The sequence below is a fragment of the Chlamydotis macqueenii genome, chromosome 4, assembly GCF_036417535.1.
Source record: "Chlamydotis macqueenii isolate bChlMac1 chromosome 4, bChlMac1.mat, whole genome shotgun sequence".
In the NCBI taxonomy this organism is placed as follows: domain Eukaryota; kingdom Metazoa; phylum Chordata; class Aves; order Otidiformes; family Otididae; genus Chlamydotis; species Chlamydotis macqueenii.
The window spans coordinates 14,112,440-14,131,449 of record NC_141559.1 but is presented as its reverse complement, the minus strand read 5'-3'; the positions used below and the strand labels follow the sequence as shown (position 1 = coordinate 14,131,449).

The window sequence follows — 19,010 nt, the reverse complement described above, 5'->3', positions numbered from 1 at the left end:
GACTCCTCATGAATACTGCTGGTTAAAATCCCGTGCAAAGCTTCTGTTTTCTTACAGAACACCTTGTGTTGATTACTTTTGCAAATTATCCATTACATATATGTACTTTTACTTATAGCTAATGTGTCACTGAGTATGTGTACATACTTGTCTTTTATATCAGGATGTTTTTCATTTGTTAATAGTTTTGACAGAAGTGAAAGCTCTGTTCCTAAATGATGGGCAGTATGCCCATCCATCCACCCACATCTCTAGTATTTCTAGGATTTCTACAGAGAAACTCATACAAGAAGATAGTGATTAATTTAGGAGAAATCCTGCCAAGAAAGCATCCTGAAAATGTAACCTCATTGGGGGTTAGGTCTAAGGTAGATCTACTACCTCATAAATGGATCTGATTATAGAAAAGCAAAAATTTGTATGCAGATAGTATTGGCTGCTTTTCATTAACAGAAACTAACCTTGTACTGTCTTCCTGCAGAAGGGTTATTAGTGAGCCACACAGTCTTCCTGGACTTCTTCCAGATTGTGCAGGCTTTTGAGAACTACGCTTGTCTAATTCATCATGTCTTTTCTGGTTATTATTACCTTCTTGCTTTTTTTCTACCTCTAAGATCTGAGTTTGTTCTTTGTCCAGATTTTTACAGAACACAAAGCGCCTTCTGGTTCCATTGCCCTTCCCAGTAGCTCCCTGCCATTATACAGAATCACTCTTCTGGCTTGGAGGAATGTACTTTTTAAACCAGCTCCCTGGAAAAAAAGCGAAGCTCTCCAAGTTGTTCATCTGGGGGAGGACTTCAATTCCTCCCCTGTTCCCCAACCTCTGTGCTCAAGTTCTTAGGAAGATAAACCTCCATCCAAGATGGCAACAGCCCTGGTGTTGTGGACAAGTGGGAGCTGTTCAGTATTGATGGCTCCTGGATGGTTTTGTCACACCTTTCCAGAGTTTCCTGTAGTGCCAAATCTGTGCTAGAAAATAAATGCAGGACCCATCTCACAAAGCTGTTAGTTACAAATAGTGCTCATAAAGCCAGGCAGAATTTGAGGACTCACAGCCCTGTTGGCCAGGATGATGCATCCACCATCCTTAGGCAGCCTCATTTGCCTGCTGCTTCATTTGTATATTCCGTTTCAAATAATTCAATTTTCCACTCCCATAAAGATATTGTTACCTTTGCTATTAATTTTTCTTTCATCTCTGTAATTCTCATTGCTAATAATATTCTAGTTTTCTCTCTGTGTCCAATTATTAAAAGTCTTCTGCTGCATGTAACTGCATATGCCAAACACTGACTTTCTGTCTTCTTTTAGATGAATATGCTCTCCATCACTCACCTATTTCTTAATCTCTTTAAGTCTATACTAGGAAACTCTGAAAACAATAACAGTGTGCTCCCAGGAAGATTCCTGCCAAAAATGCCTATTTTAGCTTAGACACCAAAATAGTACTGCTTTTATAAAATAGCTAATGATAGTAAGGGTACAAAAATGTATGATTGTTGGCTAGCAGTACGTAATTAATTGAAAAGAATAGTTTAGAACTCAATTTAAACAGCTTGAAAGCTAAAAATGAGAGAAACCTATGTTGCGAGTGATGTTCCATGTTGCTGGTTTAATACCTCCCACCCACAGTGAAATCACTGTTGCAAAGTATTGTCTCACATAAAAACAGAGATGCATGCAAGGTTTAGAAATCCTGCAAGCAAATAAAGATTTTCTTCCATAGCATCATAATGCATGTAGCAGTACGTGCATTTTCAACATAAAGTCTATGAGTCTGTTTTGTCCTTCCAGGCTTCTCCCCTTTATAATCTACGAGGATGATCTGACAGTTTAATCCTGCTTTGTGACATAAGGAATTTAAGTAATCGATCACGTCCAGTCAGGATGCAGCTCGTTTGGCAATATTATAAATTAGGAGAATCTTACTTTACCTGTAGTGAAGTCATCTCTCTGAGATAATGCATTTTCTGCTGTGAACCAAAGGAAAACTGCTTTGAAGCAATAAAGTGTTTACCTAGTGATACATTCTCATAATCTGGAAGTATGTTTTTTAGAGTATTCATTGTATGCTATGTGTTTTAAGGAAACAGATGCAGGATAAGTGTAATAGTCTAGCAGATTGTGATGTATTTTTATATGCTCTGCATTATCAAATTGTATGATCTGGAATCAGAAACAGATTTTGTTTGTTTCTACTTCTTTTCAAAACTAATTAAGATAAATGTAGCATTAGAGCAAAGCCCTCGTATATATACACACAAAAGAGAAGAGCAAATGAAATTGCCTACTCTATAATTCCTTCTAGACATCTGTTAATAAAACTTCAGCTCATTTGCCATACCCAGGGCAAGTAGGTACAATTTTGAATTTTAAGTAAACGTGAAATTACTTTGTATTTCAAAATTAAAGTCCTGTTTAATTTCGGACTGAGAAATAGCCTTTTTTTAGATTTAGGACGAGGGGCATGGGTATTTAGTTTTGACTTAAAAATAAAAAAAAAAATCCCATCAAAGCATGTTTTAATACACTTAGTTATTTCTCTACTTATTTTCATTGAATGTCTATAGTAGTTGATGAACAGAACTACAGCAGAGATTTCAATGTTTTCACCATCCGTATAAAATATAAAACTTGAAGACACTTCAGTTTTCCATGGTGAAAATCTTAGGGAGGACAACCCAATAATTAGAAAGAATTAAGATTTGCTTATTCCCTAAATGTTTAGTTCATGCTTTCTATCCTCTGTTCTGAAATACGGCTGTAAATAATAGACCTGTTCTTTAATATGAGCATTCTTTAGTCAGCACAACTCTGTCATCAATCTCATCATAATGAGCAACCTTATAATGCTTTTTTTTCCAGGTCTACCACATTTTCAAGAACAAAATGATTTAAAGGGGTTGCTAGAAAATCTCCACCAAAATATCCAGGCCAAAAAGAGGAAGAATGTAGAAATCATGTGGCTGGCTGCAACGGTAAGCTCTGCCGTTTCAAATACGTTCACATGATGGACTAATTTTCACATACCTGCTGATATTGTAAGTGCAATGCATTTTAAGAATAAGATTGGAAAACTCAGTGATTAAAGTAGGTAGATACGTTGACATGGCTCTTTAACATTTCCATTCTGATGGTCTCTCATCCTGCGCATGAATATATCTCTTCTTCCTACACTTAAATTACTGATATTTTTTTTTCTCTCACTTTCTTAACTGGTAGAACTGGCTAGAATTCAAAGCAAGAGATGGTCTTGCCTACTTTGTTGTCCCCTACACGCTCCAGGCCCTTTCCTGCAGAGCTGCTCCTAGCCAGGCAGTCCATGGCTGTTGCTTGGGGTTGTTTTGTCCCAGGTGCAGGATTTTTTCATTTATCTCAGTCAGTTGTGTAACAGGGTAAAAGAGGTTTGCTTTTTGTTTGCAGCATGTTTTCTCTATAACTGAGTCTGGTTTTAGGCACAGTATGGGCAGAATCAATTCCTTGAATGATCACACATAGCTGTAAATATATCACTTTATATGAGAGAGACCATACAGTATTCAACTACAGTATCTAACTTCTTTTTGTTTAAAATCATTTCCATTCTTTGAAAATATAAAACTTGGTTATTCAAAATATCTTCCTTTTATTGTTTAGTGTCCATAAGCCTTGAGGTGTGATGCAAGACATGATTACTTCCTCTGGCTTTTGTTTAATACTGCTGCACTGAACTTTTGATTTTGTGTAATTAAGGTACTTATGTTTTAGAAATAAGTGTTTGATTGTATCATTACAACTTTTATTCAACCACATTTTATGGGATTTTTAGCCAGTGTCACCATGAGAGCCACTCCAAGGGCACTGATAGCAACACAAAATAAGCTAGATATGCAAGGGGCAGATGTTCAGACACAGGGAGAACACAAAGAAAAATGTTTATCAAACAATGGATAATACTTACTTTGCTTTATTAACATAATTCCTTTTTGTTTCACAAATCTATGGGTTTTGCAGATACATGTAAAAAAAACCAAAAACAAAACAAAAAAAAAACCAAATAAAAACCAAAAAAACAACACAACAACACTCAGGTGTTTATAAAGAGCTCAAACTTTTCAGGAATGTGAATTTCAACCAGGTGATTGTCTCAGGTTTAGAAAAGTACCTTTGGTGTCTCTGCCCATTTATGCAAGCTGGGACTTGAGTCTTTGGTATCTACTGAAATTGAAGCAAGACCTTGTGTTTTGGGGAACTTTCAAATGTATGTACCCATCAAGGCAAATATTGATACAAAATATTAATAAAATTTTCCATTACTTTTCATTAACACCAAGAACAATGCAATATTAACTATGTCTTTGTACTAAGAACACTGTTGTAATTTTTTATGTTGCTAATAACATTTTGCCTTGTGGTTAATAAATATTATCACATGATATTGCGGTATAAATCTGTTGTGAGTAAAAATATAACCTTTTCTTGCAGTACTCGTTCTGCAATTACTATGAAACATTGCTTTTAAAAGTATAAAAAATAAATCAGTACAGGATAGTGCAAAAATGAGCTCCAAAGAATATGACTGAATTTATTTAATCTTTGGATGTAGAAAGTTGTCTTGTACCATCTATTTACGATTCCCTGAAGATAATTTCATGGGTAAAAAGCATTCTTTGGACATACAAACTGTCAGATTTTTCTTTCACTCTTCACATTACCTTACTGTAACCTTCTGGAATGAGTATTTCTGGACCTGTTGATCTACACACTGTTATACTATGTTACATTTATTTATTGGAAAGACATGATTCCCTGCTGTAAGGATATAACTTTGTTATTGCAGTAGATGTATGAGATTCTACATGGGTATACGTATGGATCTGTACTTGCATGTAATCTCTGTTGTAATGGGACTGTGAGAATACATCTGCATTTTAAGTCAACTTTTGCAAATTGGTATCACAAACATTTCTTATTCTAAAATTTCTTTCCTAAGCTGCACCCTTCATCTTCTGTCTTATATCAGGAGAAATAATCAAAGAATTGATTTATCCTTGTTTTAGTGTTCATGGTTTTAGATGCTTTTATTATCCCCTCCTTAAACTTAATCACAATCCTAATCATTTAAATCTGTGTTTGTAAGAGAGACTTTCTAAAGCTCTAATAAATGTTAAGTCTATTTCTCCTTCTCCTGTATCTTCAATATAATTGGGGAGGAAGTGAGCAAAATTGAGGATAAAATTCATACTGGACACTGATTGTAAGCTGTGTAGTCTGGTGTGATATTACCATATATTTGATATTATCCTTTATTAGATTTCTAGATCATCAGATCATTGTGTTTGCCCATTTTAATTATTAGCTTTGTTCAGCTGCCTCTGGTTAGTGAACCAAGTCGTTCTGATGATTTATTTGGGCCAGCCTATCAGGTTAACCTATATTTCTCCTTTAATCAGAATCTAAGGATTTTTAAAATCTGTTTATTTAAGTTAACAGATTGTTTTCTATTTAATCCACTTTAAAGTGATTGAGATATTTGTACTGAACTTCACTGCAAAATAAGCTTGTGGTTATGGTCATTTGCTTGTTATGCCTAGAATGCTTCCCAGTTCAAAACTTGGCTCTTACTAGCCAGCACTTTTTATGTATGCTGTCAGCCCAGATTGGGGATTTAGTCTCCCCTCCCCACGTCAGAGGCCATCACTCATCCAGAATAATTACCTCTTTTTTTTCTTATGACTCATTCACTTGAAATAGTCACAATGACTCATGTACTTCAAAAGAGACTAGCGTATAGAGAATTAATCTCTTCAGTTAAGTGGTTAGCTTCTTTCACAGCGTTATCAGCCCTGCTTGATACTTTATTTTAAGAAATTGACTTATAGCACTTTATTTAAATCCAATCACAACTTCCCAAATTTTTAAACATATATAAGTTTTAAATTTTTCATTTATAGGAGGAAAGAAACATTCACAGGTTCTCCTTTACTAGCCTATTCTTTTTTTGGGTTCAAAGTTAGATTCAATTAATTCCCTGGATTCAACTTCTGAGGTTGCACTTACCACAATATCACAAAGACCTTGAAGACTCTAAATATTGTCTGGGCCATTGGTTTTAATAGAATTTCCAGGAATGCAATTAATGGATAAAAAAGTGTTTATTTGCCGAAGTGAGATTGTGAAGATTATGTTGCACACTCAACAGCCAAGCTGAAAACTTCCTTAGGATGAGGCCAAACTGCTGGGATTTATTGGCTTGCCCTGTTCTCATAACTATTTCCTTTTTTGATTCTGTTATAGCTTTGATTGTCCAGGGACAGGAACAAGCAAAGCTGAGTAGAGGGTATTACCTTTTCTTAGGACAAGGTACAGCAGGGGAAAGGTAGAACCATACTTGGGTACACCACCTCTCCTTCAAATTTTTGTTTTTCTAGTAAAATACTATTTGAATACTAAGTATAAACTAATGGGCTGGTGCAACCACAGATTGATTCTTAAGGTGAGAAATTATCCTTAAAAATATGTCATGTTTCCCTTATTGCTTTTAATTTTCTCAAAATGTACAGTGAAAGTAGCCATTCCATGGCAGTCATTTCTGTTAAGTTTTAATTGTTCTGTGTCACGCATTGAACAGTTTACCTGTTGAAAATAAGGACTAAATTTACATTCAGATGTGTCTGAATCCATACCCTCAAGAAGAGTTACTCCTCTACGTTCATGAGTCTGAGTTAAGATTTGTCAAAGTTTTTCTTCATTTTTTTTTTCAATGTTCATTAGCTGTTCAGACAATTAAGCTTTAATTGAATAGGGTGTTTGTCACAGAAAGTGAGGAAAAAATGAAGCAACTTTTTTATAGTCTAGGCTAACATAAATATTTTTATTTCAAGTTCAGGAAATTGGATGCAATGTCTTGTAAGCTGTAGTATGTGTAGACATTTTAGTGACTTGCTCAGAATGCTTAGGACTATGAGTAGTAGAGTTGTTTTGGTTTTTTTTTTTTTGTTGGGTCCACCTTCAGTTTCTTGCTTCTCTTTGTGGGGGGTGGTGGTGGCGTGGGCAGAACAGAGACTTGATTGCAACTGCAGTACAAGATTGCGTGCAGCTGTCTCCTAAAATCAATAAGGCCTCCTTTTTCCTCAGTGGACAGGTTGTTTGTAGGCTTGTCCTGCTAATGAAAGATCTGAAGATCTGCTTTTGCAATGTGTCGTTTGGACAAACTCAAAATGGGCAATAGATCAGTAGCTATAATCTTTTGGTGCTATTTTAGTAGAGCGTTAATGCTGCAAGTTTAGAAACAAAAGATAATTTTACAATTCTTTTCAGCACAATGTTTTCACCTTTTGCGGCACTGTGTCAGGCCAGCATGGACGTAATCCTTAGAACATGAAAATCCCCAAGGCAACGCTAATAACTGATTTATCTGTAAAGACACACACGTCAGCAGCCATATGATTTAGGCTGGAGTTCCTACCTTTTAATAGCTGTTTTCTTCTTGAGAAATACTGTAGTTCTCTGTAATCATTGTCTGTGACTGCAAAATTGTGGGAGTTTCACAGTCTGCCTAAAGTGCAGAGAACACAAGGTGTGACAAAGGCAATCCTTTGACGTCTCTCTGTGTTTCAGATTTGCCGTAAGCTGAATGGAGTCCGTTTCACCTGTTGCAAAAGTGCCAAAGACCGGACATCCATGTCAGTGACGCTGGAGCAGTGCTCCATCTTGAGGGACGAGCATCAGCTTCACAAAGACTTCTTTATTCGGGCGCTGGATTGTATGAGAAGGTATGTGGAGATTACTGCATGTCCCTTGCATTTTGAGCTAAGCCAGGAGCTACAGTACAGAACGGTCTAAAGCCGGTTGCAAATGCGCGATAGGCCCCAGTCCTGATTTAGCAGAGAACTGACCAGCAGCATGCCAGCTGGTAAGTCTCTTTTGCATGCAAGGTCTTTGCAACTGTGTCTTTTATCACTAATTAACAGTTTCTGAGATATATATGTGAAACCTTGTAAATGTCACTTCACTGACTGTAGAATTTGACCAAGGTAAAAGCAGTTATTTTAACAATTTCTTAGGTTTTCATAAGGCTTGAAATTTTATCAACATTTTACGACTATATCTAAAAAAAAAGTTATTTTCTGTTTTAAGATTTTTTTTTTAATGTTTCCACACTCATTAAATCATTTGTATAAAATTTAGACAAATATTGTGAAAGGAGAATAAGTGTTTGTTACAGATGGCGATTCTTATTAGGTCATGTTACTAAAAATAAAAGAAACACCCAAGTAGATTTGGACTGATGCTGACTGCCACTAATAGCTGATAAAATTTACTGTACTTAAAAAAAAAAAAAAAAAGTAAGTTTCATTCTAAATTAAAGTATGCAGAAATTGAGACTGATATTATCAGGAATGTGTAATTAAAATATGTAAAGATTTCTCATCTGAATCTTTGAATAAAAAAAAACATTGAGCAAACAACTTTTGATCATAAAATGAATGCAGATGCTATATTCTGTAAAGAAACTTTCATCATTGACTTTAATGAACACTGCATTGTATTTTCTATTAGAGTTTAAAAAATGTTACCACAACATTCAAATAATATATAACAAAGGTCACTGCAAAACTAATAGAAAACATTCTGGTCAGCCTGCAAAGAAGTAACGCAATCATATCTTGCACTTATATGAAACACAAATTGTTTGTGTGTTGGATTTGTAAAGATCATATCTAAGTAAACAATCCTGTTTAAAGTCTGTAATTGATAATTTTTGACCTTAATATTTAGTTTTGGCAGATTAGGTATTTAATATCTAGATTAATACTGTAGGTTTACACGTGTAGGGGGCCTTCTGTCTTTTGGCAGAGATAGATATTGTAAGGAAAAAGGTAATGTTTACAAAGAGTAACTGAGCCAAAGGGCTGAGATGGCTTAGATGTAAAGTTGGTTTGCAAGGTTCTTGTGTAGAGTGATGTATTAAATTGAGGCATATTGTTTTATATGTACCATTAGTTTGCGTAAATCCCTTCGTCTCTGCAGTATTTCAGCGAGTGAATGACTTGTGTGCAGTCTTTCATAACTACATGTTTTATCATTAATGAAAAATCTTTGAATTTTCTGTGTTAAATTTCATTTATGTTGGCATTTCAAATGTTTTTTTTTCTTTTATGTCTCCAATAAATACAAAAATGTATAAGCTACAGTAAATTACCAGCTACAGGCAAACTAATTATATAAAATCATTATTATGTTAGAATAGCACTGATTAGTAGATTGGAAAAGTTTCACAGATATAAACCTGATTTAAAAAAAAAAACAAACAACCAACAAAAATGCTCTGATATTTATACAAACTAATTTATACAAACTAACTTGTTAGTACAAAAGTGTAGTAGGTTTTTGTAGACTAAAATGTAAGCGACTTTTTGAGTCCTTTTATCTCACATAACTGATCTGAAACTTGAGAAGATTAACACATGAGTTATACTTGCAGATAACGATAATTTGGAGTCACAAAAGAATGGTGAAAAGCCCAGAAAATCCAGACAAAAAATAAATGAGCAGATGGGCATATGAGGTTGAAGCACCATCACAAAAATGTTAATTCTATGTTTTTGCTGTAGTTTTAAACAGAGAAAAGTTTTCTCCTGCTAATGTCCTGAAAATGAATTTGAAACAACCTTGAACTGAAGGAGTTGCTATAATTTTGGTTTGGATGGTAGGATTGTCTGTAACTTAAAGCAACAGCCTTGCAAGTAGTGACAGTAACATAAAAAATAACCTGCACCATCAGGATAATAAATAAATAGATCTTTTGCCTATACTAGTTTCTATATGTGTAACACTTTACACAACTGGAGGCTTGAAAAAAAAAATTAGCAGCCAACTCACTTTTTTATTTTTTTTTTTTTTCTCATGGGCTGGTGAATTAAAGCACAAAAATTCAGAAGAATAGAAATGTCAAATGGGGATATATAGTACTTAACCGCATGGTACTCTCATTGAGAGCTGGTTAGACCATTTCAAGAGCTCTCTCTGGGTGCTTTTTTTGGTATTTGGTGCTGCAGACATTTATCAGGGAGTGTTTCTCCCTCCCCGCTGCCCATCTGTTGCTGGATGTGCCTGCGGAGCAGTGCTGGAAACGACGCAGGCTTTCCTGCCTCTCCACCACAGACTGGTAGTGTGGCAAGGACCCTCCAGCTGGGCTCTCTTCTTGTAGGCAGATGGAGAAAGGTGAATTGCGGAGAAAGGCAACTTGAGAGAGCAAACTGGGAAAGAAAGAACAGCCAGGCAAAAGAGAATGGGGGGAAAAAAAGCTATAATTTCCACAGGAAGAGATATAATAGCATTTCAGCTAAATCTCCTGTATTTCACTTGAGGGAAGTTTGGCAGCTACTTTCTTGAGGTTTGTGTGAATGCGGTCAACAGACTTGTTTAGTTGGCACTGTGACACTTGCCCTTTTATCCTTTCTTTTTATTTGATTACTATTGCTGAGTGTTATTTGAAAGATTATGCTGTGCATTTCTAAGCTTTTCATTGACTACTTGTAGAAGTTTTCAGAATTATTTTAATGTCTAAAATAATATATTTTGTTTTAAGAGCAGACAGAGAAAAACTGTTTGCTGTTTAATTTATAATTTTAGGAGTTTTTTCCTGATGAATCTTCTCTGCATCACTTGGTTAAACTCTGTCAATCAAATCCCTTTATGTTGATTGCCACAAAGCACTTTTAAACCTTTCAAAAGAATAAGTAGACAAGAAAAAATCAATTTTAACATCCAGAATCCAAACACACTGGATTGATCTTTGAAAGACTTCTTTCAAGAGTTAGCAGTAGGAGCCAGACAGTACTGTGAAACAAAGTGAGTTATAAAAGTAAATGGCGATTCAAAAGCAGCCTTTATTGGAAATGCCATAATTTTGAGATATGAAAATTATAAAGATGCCTGTGTAGCTGTAAAGCTTTTTCTTTTCCTGCAGTGCTGACACAGCTTTGGTGGCAGTTGTAAAAGGGAAGCATGTGCTTATGGGTTCGTCCTTTCTTGCCACCTGAAGTTTGGAGATGCTGCAGTTCTGCATGCTGCTGCTTTTCGGCGTCTCTGATGTCCCTAGAATTTTGAGTAAACCAGAGGCAATTTCAGATGTTTCCATTTGTCTGCTTTGATGTACATTGCACAGCGCTGTTTTGGAAAACACTGCTAGTAGCTGTTATTTAATTACTTAGTTTGTAAGTGGAATCAGTGTCTTGTAATGATAAACTATATGATGTTTATTCCTTCTCAAAAAAAACCCCAAACAAACAAACAAACAAAAAAAACCCGAACAACCAAAACCTGTGCAAAAGTCCTCCCATTAGTTGTCCCTTTAGCTTATGAAAAACGTGCTGAAACTATTATAGGAACTCCAGCTTTGTCAGTTACAATATGCAATATATGGTTTTGTCTTCTGAGTATAACTCTAGTCATTATGATGCTGCAATTGATGCCTATATGAAGCAACTACTCCATAAATAATTCTACGTATTATAGTTTCCTTGGTGAATGTATGTGACTTCTATTGATCTTAGTGACATGCATAGTGCTGAATGAGGAAAATCTATACATTGTGCCCTCTGTATCAAGTGCTTGCAATTCATATCATACTAAAATCATATTTATAATGTTGCTACCACTTTCAAATCATCCCTTTTTGCAATAATCAATATTCTTTTTGTATTTTTTCCATTCACCAATATGTGACTATTTCCTGTCATTTCACATTAACTGTATTCCAAGAGACAGTAGAGAGACAAAAGTGATTTACGCAAGTTCATTGCAGCATCTGTCACAGGATTCTACTTTTCATCTTTAGAGCTGACCACTGCTTGAGGGAGGTTGGACCTTGGTAGGCAGCACACTATGAATCAGTTCTGTAAAACTAATTTGATTGTTTTCTTTCTTTCTTTCTTTCTTTCTTTTCTGAACCTATTTCATTTTAATGTTTCACTGACAAGGCCCCTTTTGGAGGCCTTGAGTAGTAACTAACCTCAGAATCTCCTGGGTTTGGAGCATGTTTCCAATAAAGCCTCAAAAGCAAAAACAACCCAAAGAATTGACAAATCCACTGTCTGTGGTGAAGCCTCCAGGCTTTTCAGCCTTATCATCCTTCCTGGCAGGGCACAATACCTGTCAGATATTTCAGACATTGAATACAAAATTTGACTCAATGTAGGACACACTGTTTTTACCTGCAACAGCAGTCAAGGATATTTCAGATTATTTTAGATAAATTGTCTATCATAAATCTGATTGAAGCACAAATATAAAGAATGAATGGTCTAGACCTCAAGGTATGGGCTTTTGATGGCCCAATTATGAAGCAAATAGCTCAATTTTAAAGAGTTGCTTGAGGACATCTTTTCTTAAAGCTAATCTTAAAGATGTGTGAGTTGACAAGGTGGGATAGCTGTAATAGCTCTTGAATCAGGGACTTTCAGATGTTCTGGGTGGAATCCATAGGTCCAGGCTGAGATAGACCTTGATTGTAGAAGGGCCTATACCAAACAACGCAGGGTTGTGACTGCTGTGTGGACTAGGAAGGAGGAGCAAAGGGACAGGATGAGAAACTGGGATCCGCATGCAGATCTTCCTCTGTCTTTTTCCTGTCTCCCAGCTTTCACCGTGCCCCTGTGAGCTTGTAGCAATGGATGCAGTGCATGAGGAGTCACACAGAAGAGGAAGCACATGTTCTCCTCTTACCTTTTCTTTTTCCAGCCCATCTGACCTTCTCCATCTTTTTTTTCTGGAGTATTAGTGCAGTGTAAACACAACTTAAAAGGGGGAGTCTAGCTTCCAACATGGATTTTTCCATCATTCTGTGGTTCTTTAGAAACTTAACATTTATATTTTGAGGTACAGACTTTAGATGGAAAGATTTACATTACCTAATGCTTTGAAAGAGGCTTGGCGTTAAGCAACAACAAGGTCCAATTTTGGTGCATTGAACCACCATCAATCTTGTTTTCTAAAACTAAATTACTACTTTTAAAAATAGCAGCAATGTGTGCCAGAAAAGAAATCAAAATTGAGAAAGATGGTCACAAGATGTAATAAGAAGCAATGCAATTTGGCACCTTGATGGACTATTTCAGAATAAAGGTCTATTTCTGAGCATCCTTCTGGAAGGAAGGAGAATTGCAGACAACCATTGCAGACAAAGTATCAAACAGTAGCTTGAAAAGGCTGTGTTAAATCTAGGATTTTCTAATACAAGTAGTCAGTTTCACAAAATTGGTCTTTATAAATTGTTTTTAAAGCAATCTCCGGTTTTCAAGACTTAAAAAAAAAATCAAGGAAATAAAAGAAAGGAAACCCAAACACACTTTATTTGCATCATGTCAGCTCAGGAAGGTCATTGTTGAGCTCCAGGCTTCTAGATGGGCAAATTAAGTAAGTAAAATTGGCAGTTTTTAGTCTCTCACATTTTGTCTGTTTCACTGGGGTCCGATGTTCAAGTCCATGTTTTGCAGGGGAATGTTCTCTAGCTGACTACAGAAGTTTCATTTCTCCTGTACCTTATTCCCAAAGTCTGATTTTGGTCTTCTTTCTGATCAACACCCCAGTCAGAGTCCTGAGAACTCTCTCGTGAGAACTTTATCATCTTCCTCTTTTTCACCAGACTATTGCTCAAGTATTTCCCTCTGGTTGCTCCTTCCTCCTCTGCAATGCATGTCGCTGCCTTTGTCTTTCTTCTTCAGAGCTTGGGCACTGGCCTCAGTAACAGTACAGAGAGAACAGCAGAGACAGTTCCTCTGCCTTGTTGCTTTTGCTTCTTATTGCAGTGGTCATCATCTGCCAGGGAGAAGAACAGCAAGGAAGAATCTTGTCTAACCCCTTGACGTGGCAGACGTTCAGCATAGATTGAATCCTCAAAGCTTGTGCCTGCTGAATTTTAACAAGTCTTTCTTAGGAAGACATGATTTGAGATTCTTGCAGGAGCAGGCTCTTAAAATAGTTACAGCTCTCATACCTTTATTAACTTGCTGCCAAATATAAAATCCTGCTCTTCAGTATGGAGATAGTAGTAATCCTCACAAAGAAAACAAAAAAAAGGCACTGTATTCTTTTCTTCTTTAAATGACATTGTAAGTTTGAATTTTATCCATTCAAAATGAACTAAAAATTGAAAGCAGAATCTTTTTGGAAAGCATTGTGTTACCTTAGTTTCCTTAGTTGCCTTTCTTTTGGAATCTGAAATAATATTCTTGGGCTAATCACTGGGGAGGGAGTGTTGGAGGGAAAACAGTTTAAACCTTTGCCACTCTTTGCAAGGAACATTTAGAGATGTCACCCAGGCTACATCACTGAAACACTTAGCTTTTCAGCAGTAAAACAGAATTTCTGAAGTAAATGCCTAGTTTTCCTGTCAGTCTGTGGGGGGAAGGTAGTGCCATAAGCAATCTGTATTGTCTCTAATTTTTGACACCATCATTAGGTGGGTGAGTCCTTGAAATGCACCTGCTTCTCCTTCATTGGTTACCTAAGTGCCCTTCTGCGTACTTCAAGAAGACTCAGAACTTGACAGTAAATCTTCACCACTGAGTAGTAAAACATACTAATATATCAATTGCAGTGTGTTACAGGAAAACAAAAAAAAATTCCTTATCCGTTGAAAAATAAAATGTTTGCCTATGTTTGGATTTTAGCTTTGTGACAACAAGAAAGAAACTCTGATTCCCTGGGATCTTTTTGCTGAAGGGAGTCCTTGCCCTTTGACTTAGGGATGTATAGGGGACAGTTCCCCAAAAAAGAACCTGATTTAATGGAATTCTGATCACAAACTTGCCCTACTCTGGCTTCTTCTGCTCTGATTTGTACTTTTTATTTCTCACTGAGATATCAACAGGGCAAATGATCTGTTAACTAGCACATGTTAGTATTTGCCATATCTTAACCCAAATGAGAGTATAGGGAATTGAACTATGCCTTCTCTCGCAGTGAATATTTTAATTATTCTGTACAGGCAGTGAGAAAGGTGTGTAATTAATTAGCAGGTACACACTATGATCACTTAGTTTTCAAAATGAGCCAAACGAAAAAACCTTATCCAAGAAATTTGCTTTCCCATTTAGTACTGCAGTCTGTGCTTGGAGCTTTAGTAGTGCAGCAGTGAATTTAATGCATCTTGATTAATTAAAAAAAGGAAAAGGAAAGTGCTTACACTATTTGCACTCCTAAAAAAGCTCTTCTGATGTGAAGTGTTGCTGTTGCTTTTGTCATACATGGATAACAGGACCATAGTTTTCCTGGACTTCACCTGCCATAGTATGCCAAGCAGTCAGATTATCTGAAAATACTGTTTACTGTTCTCTTTTTAGATTCTTCTAGTCATCCATGGAAGACTTCATTAATTGCCTCATTCATTTGGTGCTTTAGGGCTTATGCTATTGCATATTTAGAACTTCCATGAAAGACTAGATCTTACTGAAATCAGAAACTAGATATATTATACTCACCAGAGTGAGTAATGCTTGGTTTCTTCCTATTATATTTCACTTTTACTAAGATTTTCTGAGTGAGTGTGTGGGAGAAGTTCTGTATGCATATTTATGATCTACTAAAACTCCATGTGTCACAGCTGAATTACTGCGGCTTTGACCATGTACAGGTAAATCTCTCAGGAAAAGCAACACTGCTAAGTCTAAAATTTAAATAAGAAAGGAGCAGGAAATTAAAATTGGCAGGTAATAATAGCATATAATAGCTGGTTAAAATTATCACGGATACAGTCTCTTCAAGAACTTACATGCCTCTAAGACTATATTCTTTTCAGAATAATATAACATGGGCAGGGAGAGCTCATAACTTCCTTCCTGCGGCCCTAACCAGATACAGACTGTGGAGAAGTTGGACAGGACACAGCAAAAGAGTAGCAACTAACTGCTATTCCAGAAGGGTTGTTTTGTAATAGAAGATTCTGCATTTCTTCAGGAGAAAGATGATGCTTTCTGTGGCAGCTCTGATTTGGTGAGTGACATTTTGTAAATCTGTCCTCATCATTACAGCAATCACTGGCAGACTTCACTGGCGTACCTAGCGACAACAAGTTTCTCAGTGTTTCCTTGCAGTACAAGTCCTGGCAGCTGTTTGCACTGGAGCAACAAAAGGAGTTTCCATTTGGACTATTATGTACTTACTACATTTCCTACTTCCATGTTATCTGTAGCTGGCTGGAACTACACCCAGTAACGGAGCCAGCAAAATTTTATTGCTATCCTGTTCTCTCAGTCATTCAGAGATAATTTTGGGATATAATTTGGGGAACTTGCACTCTTAATAGCCTAACCCTCTGCTATAATCTGTATGGGCAGGAAGAACATAAGGAAACTAATGGAAAGGAAAGGTTGGAGTCCTCCCAAAATGCACAGCCAACTCACTCCACAGCTGACTCTTACTGTTATAACAGTAAAGTGGTTTCTGCAACCCTGGGACTTAGTGGTGCTGTAGTTGTATTGTGACTCTAAACATACTTGATGCCAAAATCACTGGGCACTGATTTGGTTGTGCATCTGCAGTACTGTTTTTGTACCCTGCCAGCTTATCTCCTCTCCCCAACCTGAATGTTGCCGCATGTGTATTGTCTTCCAGCAGTGGGAATAGCACGTGGGTTATCTCCTCCGTTGGAGATGCTCCTGACTCCCCAGAAAGCTGCCAGAGCAGGGCAGCTCTACCTGTGCAGGGTCCTGGGATTCCAGGCAAGACTTAGCCAAGGTTAAAGTCCTGTAGACCAAGGAGGTTAGAGGGTGGGAAGAGAATCAATGTTCCCTGTAACTTCTGTCATGGGATGAAATATTTTGGGTGTGTGACCCTAACCCTAGTTAGATTACGTGTTAATGAGGCAGGAGATACCTCTGCCTGTGGTACTCAGAAGCTTCACTTACCTTTGTGTGATAGATTTCATAGCATTGTGGTATTAGGAGTATTTGTTGTTCTTTTTTTTTTTATCAGTTGTTTGTAGCCTTTCTCTTTTTTTATTCTTTAAAGGAGAAAATAGCACTTTTGGGCAGTAATTTGGTAACTCTTGAAATATTCCGAACATCTGTAATTTTAATATAAATAATGTAGCTGACAGGACTAAAGCTTACCATACTGACATAATTAGCTCAGTGAAGGAGTATAAGGTCAGGTTTGTTTTTAGGGTGGTTAGAAGTTTTCTGTATCCTCTCATGGCTGAGAGGCTTTCTTGGGGAATGATTGTTTGAGGCCCAACTGAAATTTTTCCACAGTTGGGCATTTATAAGAAATCTCCTTCTCTTTCTATTCTCATTCATCATGCAGGTTTCCTGACGTATAAGCAGCTTCAATTTCATGGTACAGGGTTCCCCTTTGACAGTGTCTCCCTGCAGCTTGACTGTGTATTTCCTTACACTGGTGACAACATAATAATCTTTGAGGTTTCTTATCCCTCGCTTGAATTTAGCTGAATTCACTCAATGTGCCCAAAGGCTGCGAGAATATACAGATGCATCTTCCTTCCCCTCAAACCAAGCACTAAGATGTAACCTCTGCTTCTATAGAAAGGCAGACTAAAAAGACAGCAGCTAATTACTATGAGCAGTAGATCAATGAGCTGCACCTTGCTTTAAAAAAGTATTTTCTTGATAGCCACAGCAAGGTCAACAGTCAGCATTGTCAGATGTGAAGAACTTGTTTAGATTTCTAAAAAAAAAAAATCAAAGGATTAAGGAGCAATCTGATCACATAGTCACATATTTATAAGAAAGCACTTGCTCTACGATCATCTGCTAAGCAGATTGTGTCTTGGGTAAACTGGCAAGTCTGATGAAAATGTATCATTCCTGTCAAAATAATGTTGGTTTTATGTGCATTTTGCAGAAATGACTCCTCACTGCTCCAAAGTTGTTGATTTCTTTATTTAAATAAGTTTATAATTAATTCATAACTGTTGACAGTGGAGCATCTACAGAATACAAAGTAATCAGCAACAAAAAGGTTTGCTGAGCAACTTCCAGCAGACTGCCTTGTGGTGGTGTGATAAGCAGAAGATGGGAGTAGATTGTGGAATGTTTTTCATAATATATTTCAGACAGAAAATAAAAATCAATACCTTTAGTCTGATTTGGTTTGGTTTTTGTTTGGTTTGGGGTTTTGTTTGCGTGTTTTGGTTTTTTTTTTTTTGCTCACTTAGTTTAACTAAGACCGCAATGATCTCTGTCCTAAGTTTATTTCAGTCAATAAAATGGCTGTTACATTGAATGCCTCAGGAAAGCTAATAAAAATGGCTAAACGGGCACTCTGTCAAAGGCATTGTTGGCTGGTTTTGAAATGATCAAAGTAGCATCACAGTGCCTTTAAAAGACAATAATATCTCATTCACAAAGGTCCATTAATTGATTCTGGAATTCTGGAAGTGCATGCTTTGACAACATTAGTTGGAACTGGTTAGAGTATTTATTAATGAGTTTTTAAACTGTCTTTGACATGTTCTGAGTTTGCTCTTTCACCTTTTATTGTCATCAGTGTGCACTTAGAATATGCTCTATGCTCTATCCTACTTATCTGTTGCTACTAGTTTATATTGCGAGATATTTCTAAGATGTCTTCTCTCTCATTTAAGGTCTTAAAAAAAAAAAAGATGTAACGTGAGTTTGTTTCCTGAAGAAAATGTGAAACTTTCTAATACTTTATCACTTCTTATTTGTGTTTTATTCTCCATTTTCTCACCCATGTAGCAATTGCTAATGCGGTAAGCTGCATATGTACTAAATGCCTTTCATTTAATATTTGCTAGTTGAATGTATTGGAAGTAGGTCAAGAGCTGAGATTTGAGCAGATGTGCAAACACTTCTTAATGTCAAATGTTCTTGACTCAAAAAGCTTATAATTGATAAGCTGAGGGTGACATAAAGAAATGCATTTGTATCTTTTTCACTTTTCAATGGGAGAAAGATGGTACAGAGTTGTCAAATCACTTACTCATGGCCGCACAGTCCTTTCCTTTGTTGGAAATTAAATTTGTATCTACTTCTTAAACAGAG

At 36.5% G+C, this 19,010-nt stretch overlaps 1 protein-coding gene across 2 annotated transcripts in view; it reads left to right on the top strand.

The window, feature by feature from the left end:
* Positions 1-19,010, top strand: part of INPP4B (inositol polyphosphate-4-phosphatase type II B) — a 339,134-nt gene that overhangs the window by 298,447 nt on the left and 21,677 nt on the right. For both annotated transcript variants that reach the window (XM_086746361.1, XM_086746363.1), the window contains 2 exons: positions 2,866-2,978; positions 7,600-7,754. In XM_086746361.1, coding sequence (XP_086602487.1) covers positions 2,866-2,978; positions 7,600-7,754 — 268 coding nt within the window. The remainder of the gene's footprint in view (positions 1-2,865; positions 2,979-7,599; positions 7,755-19,010) is intronic.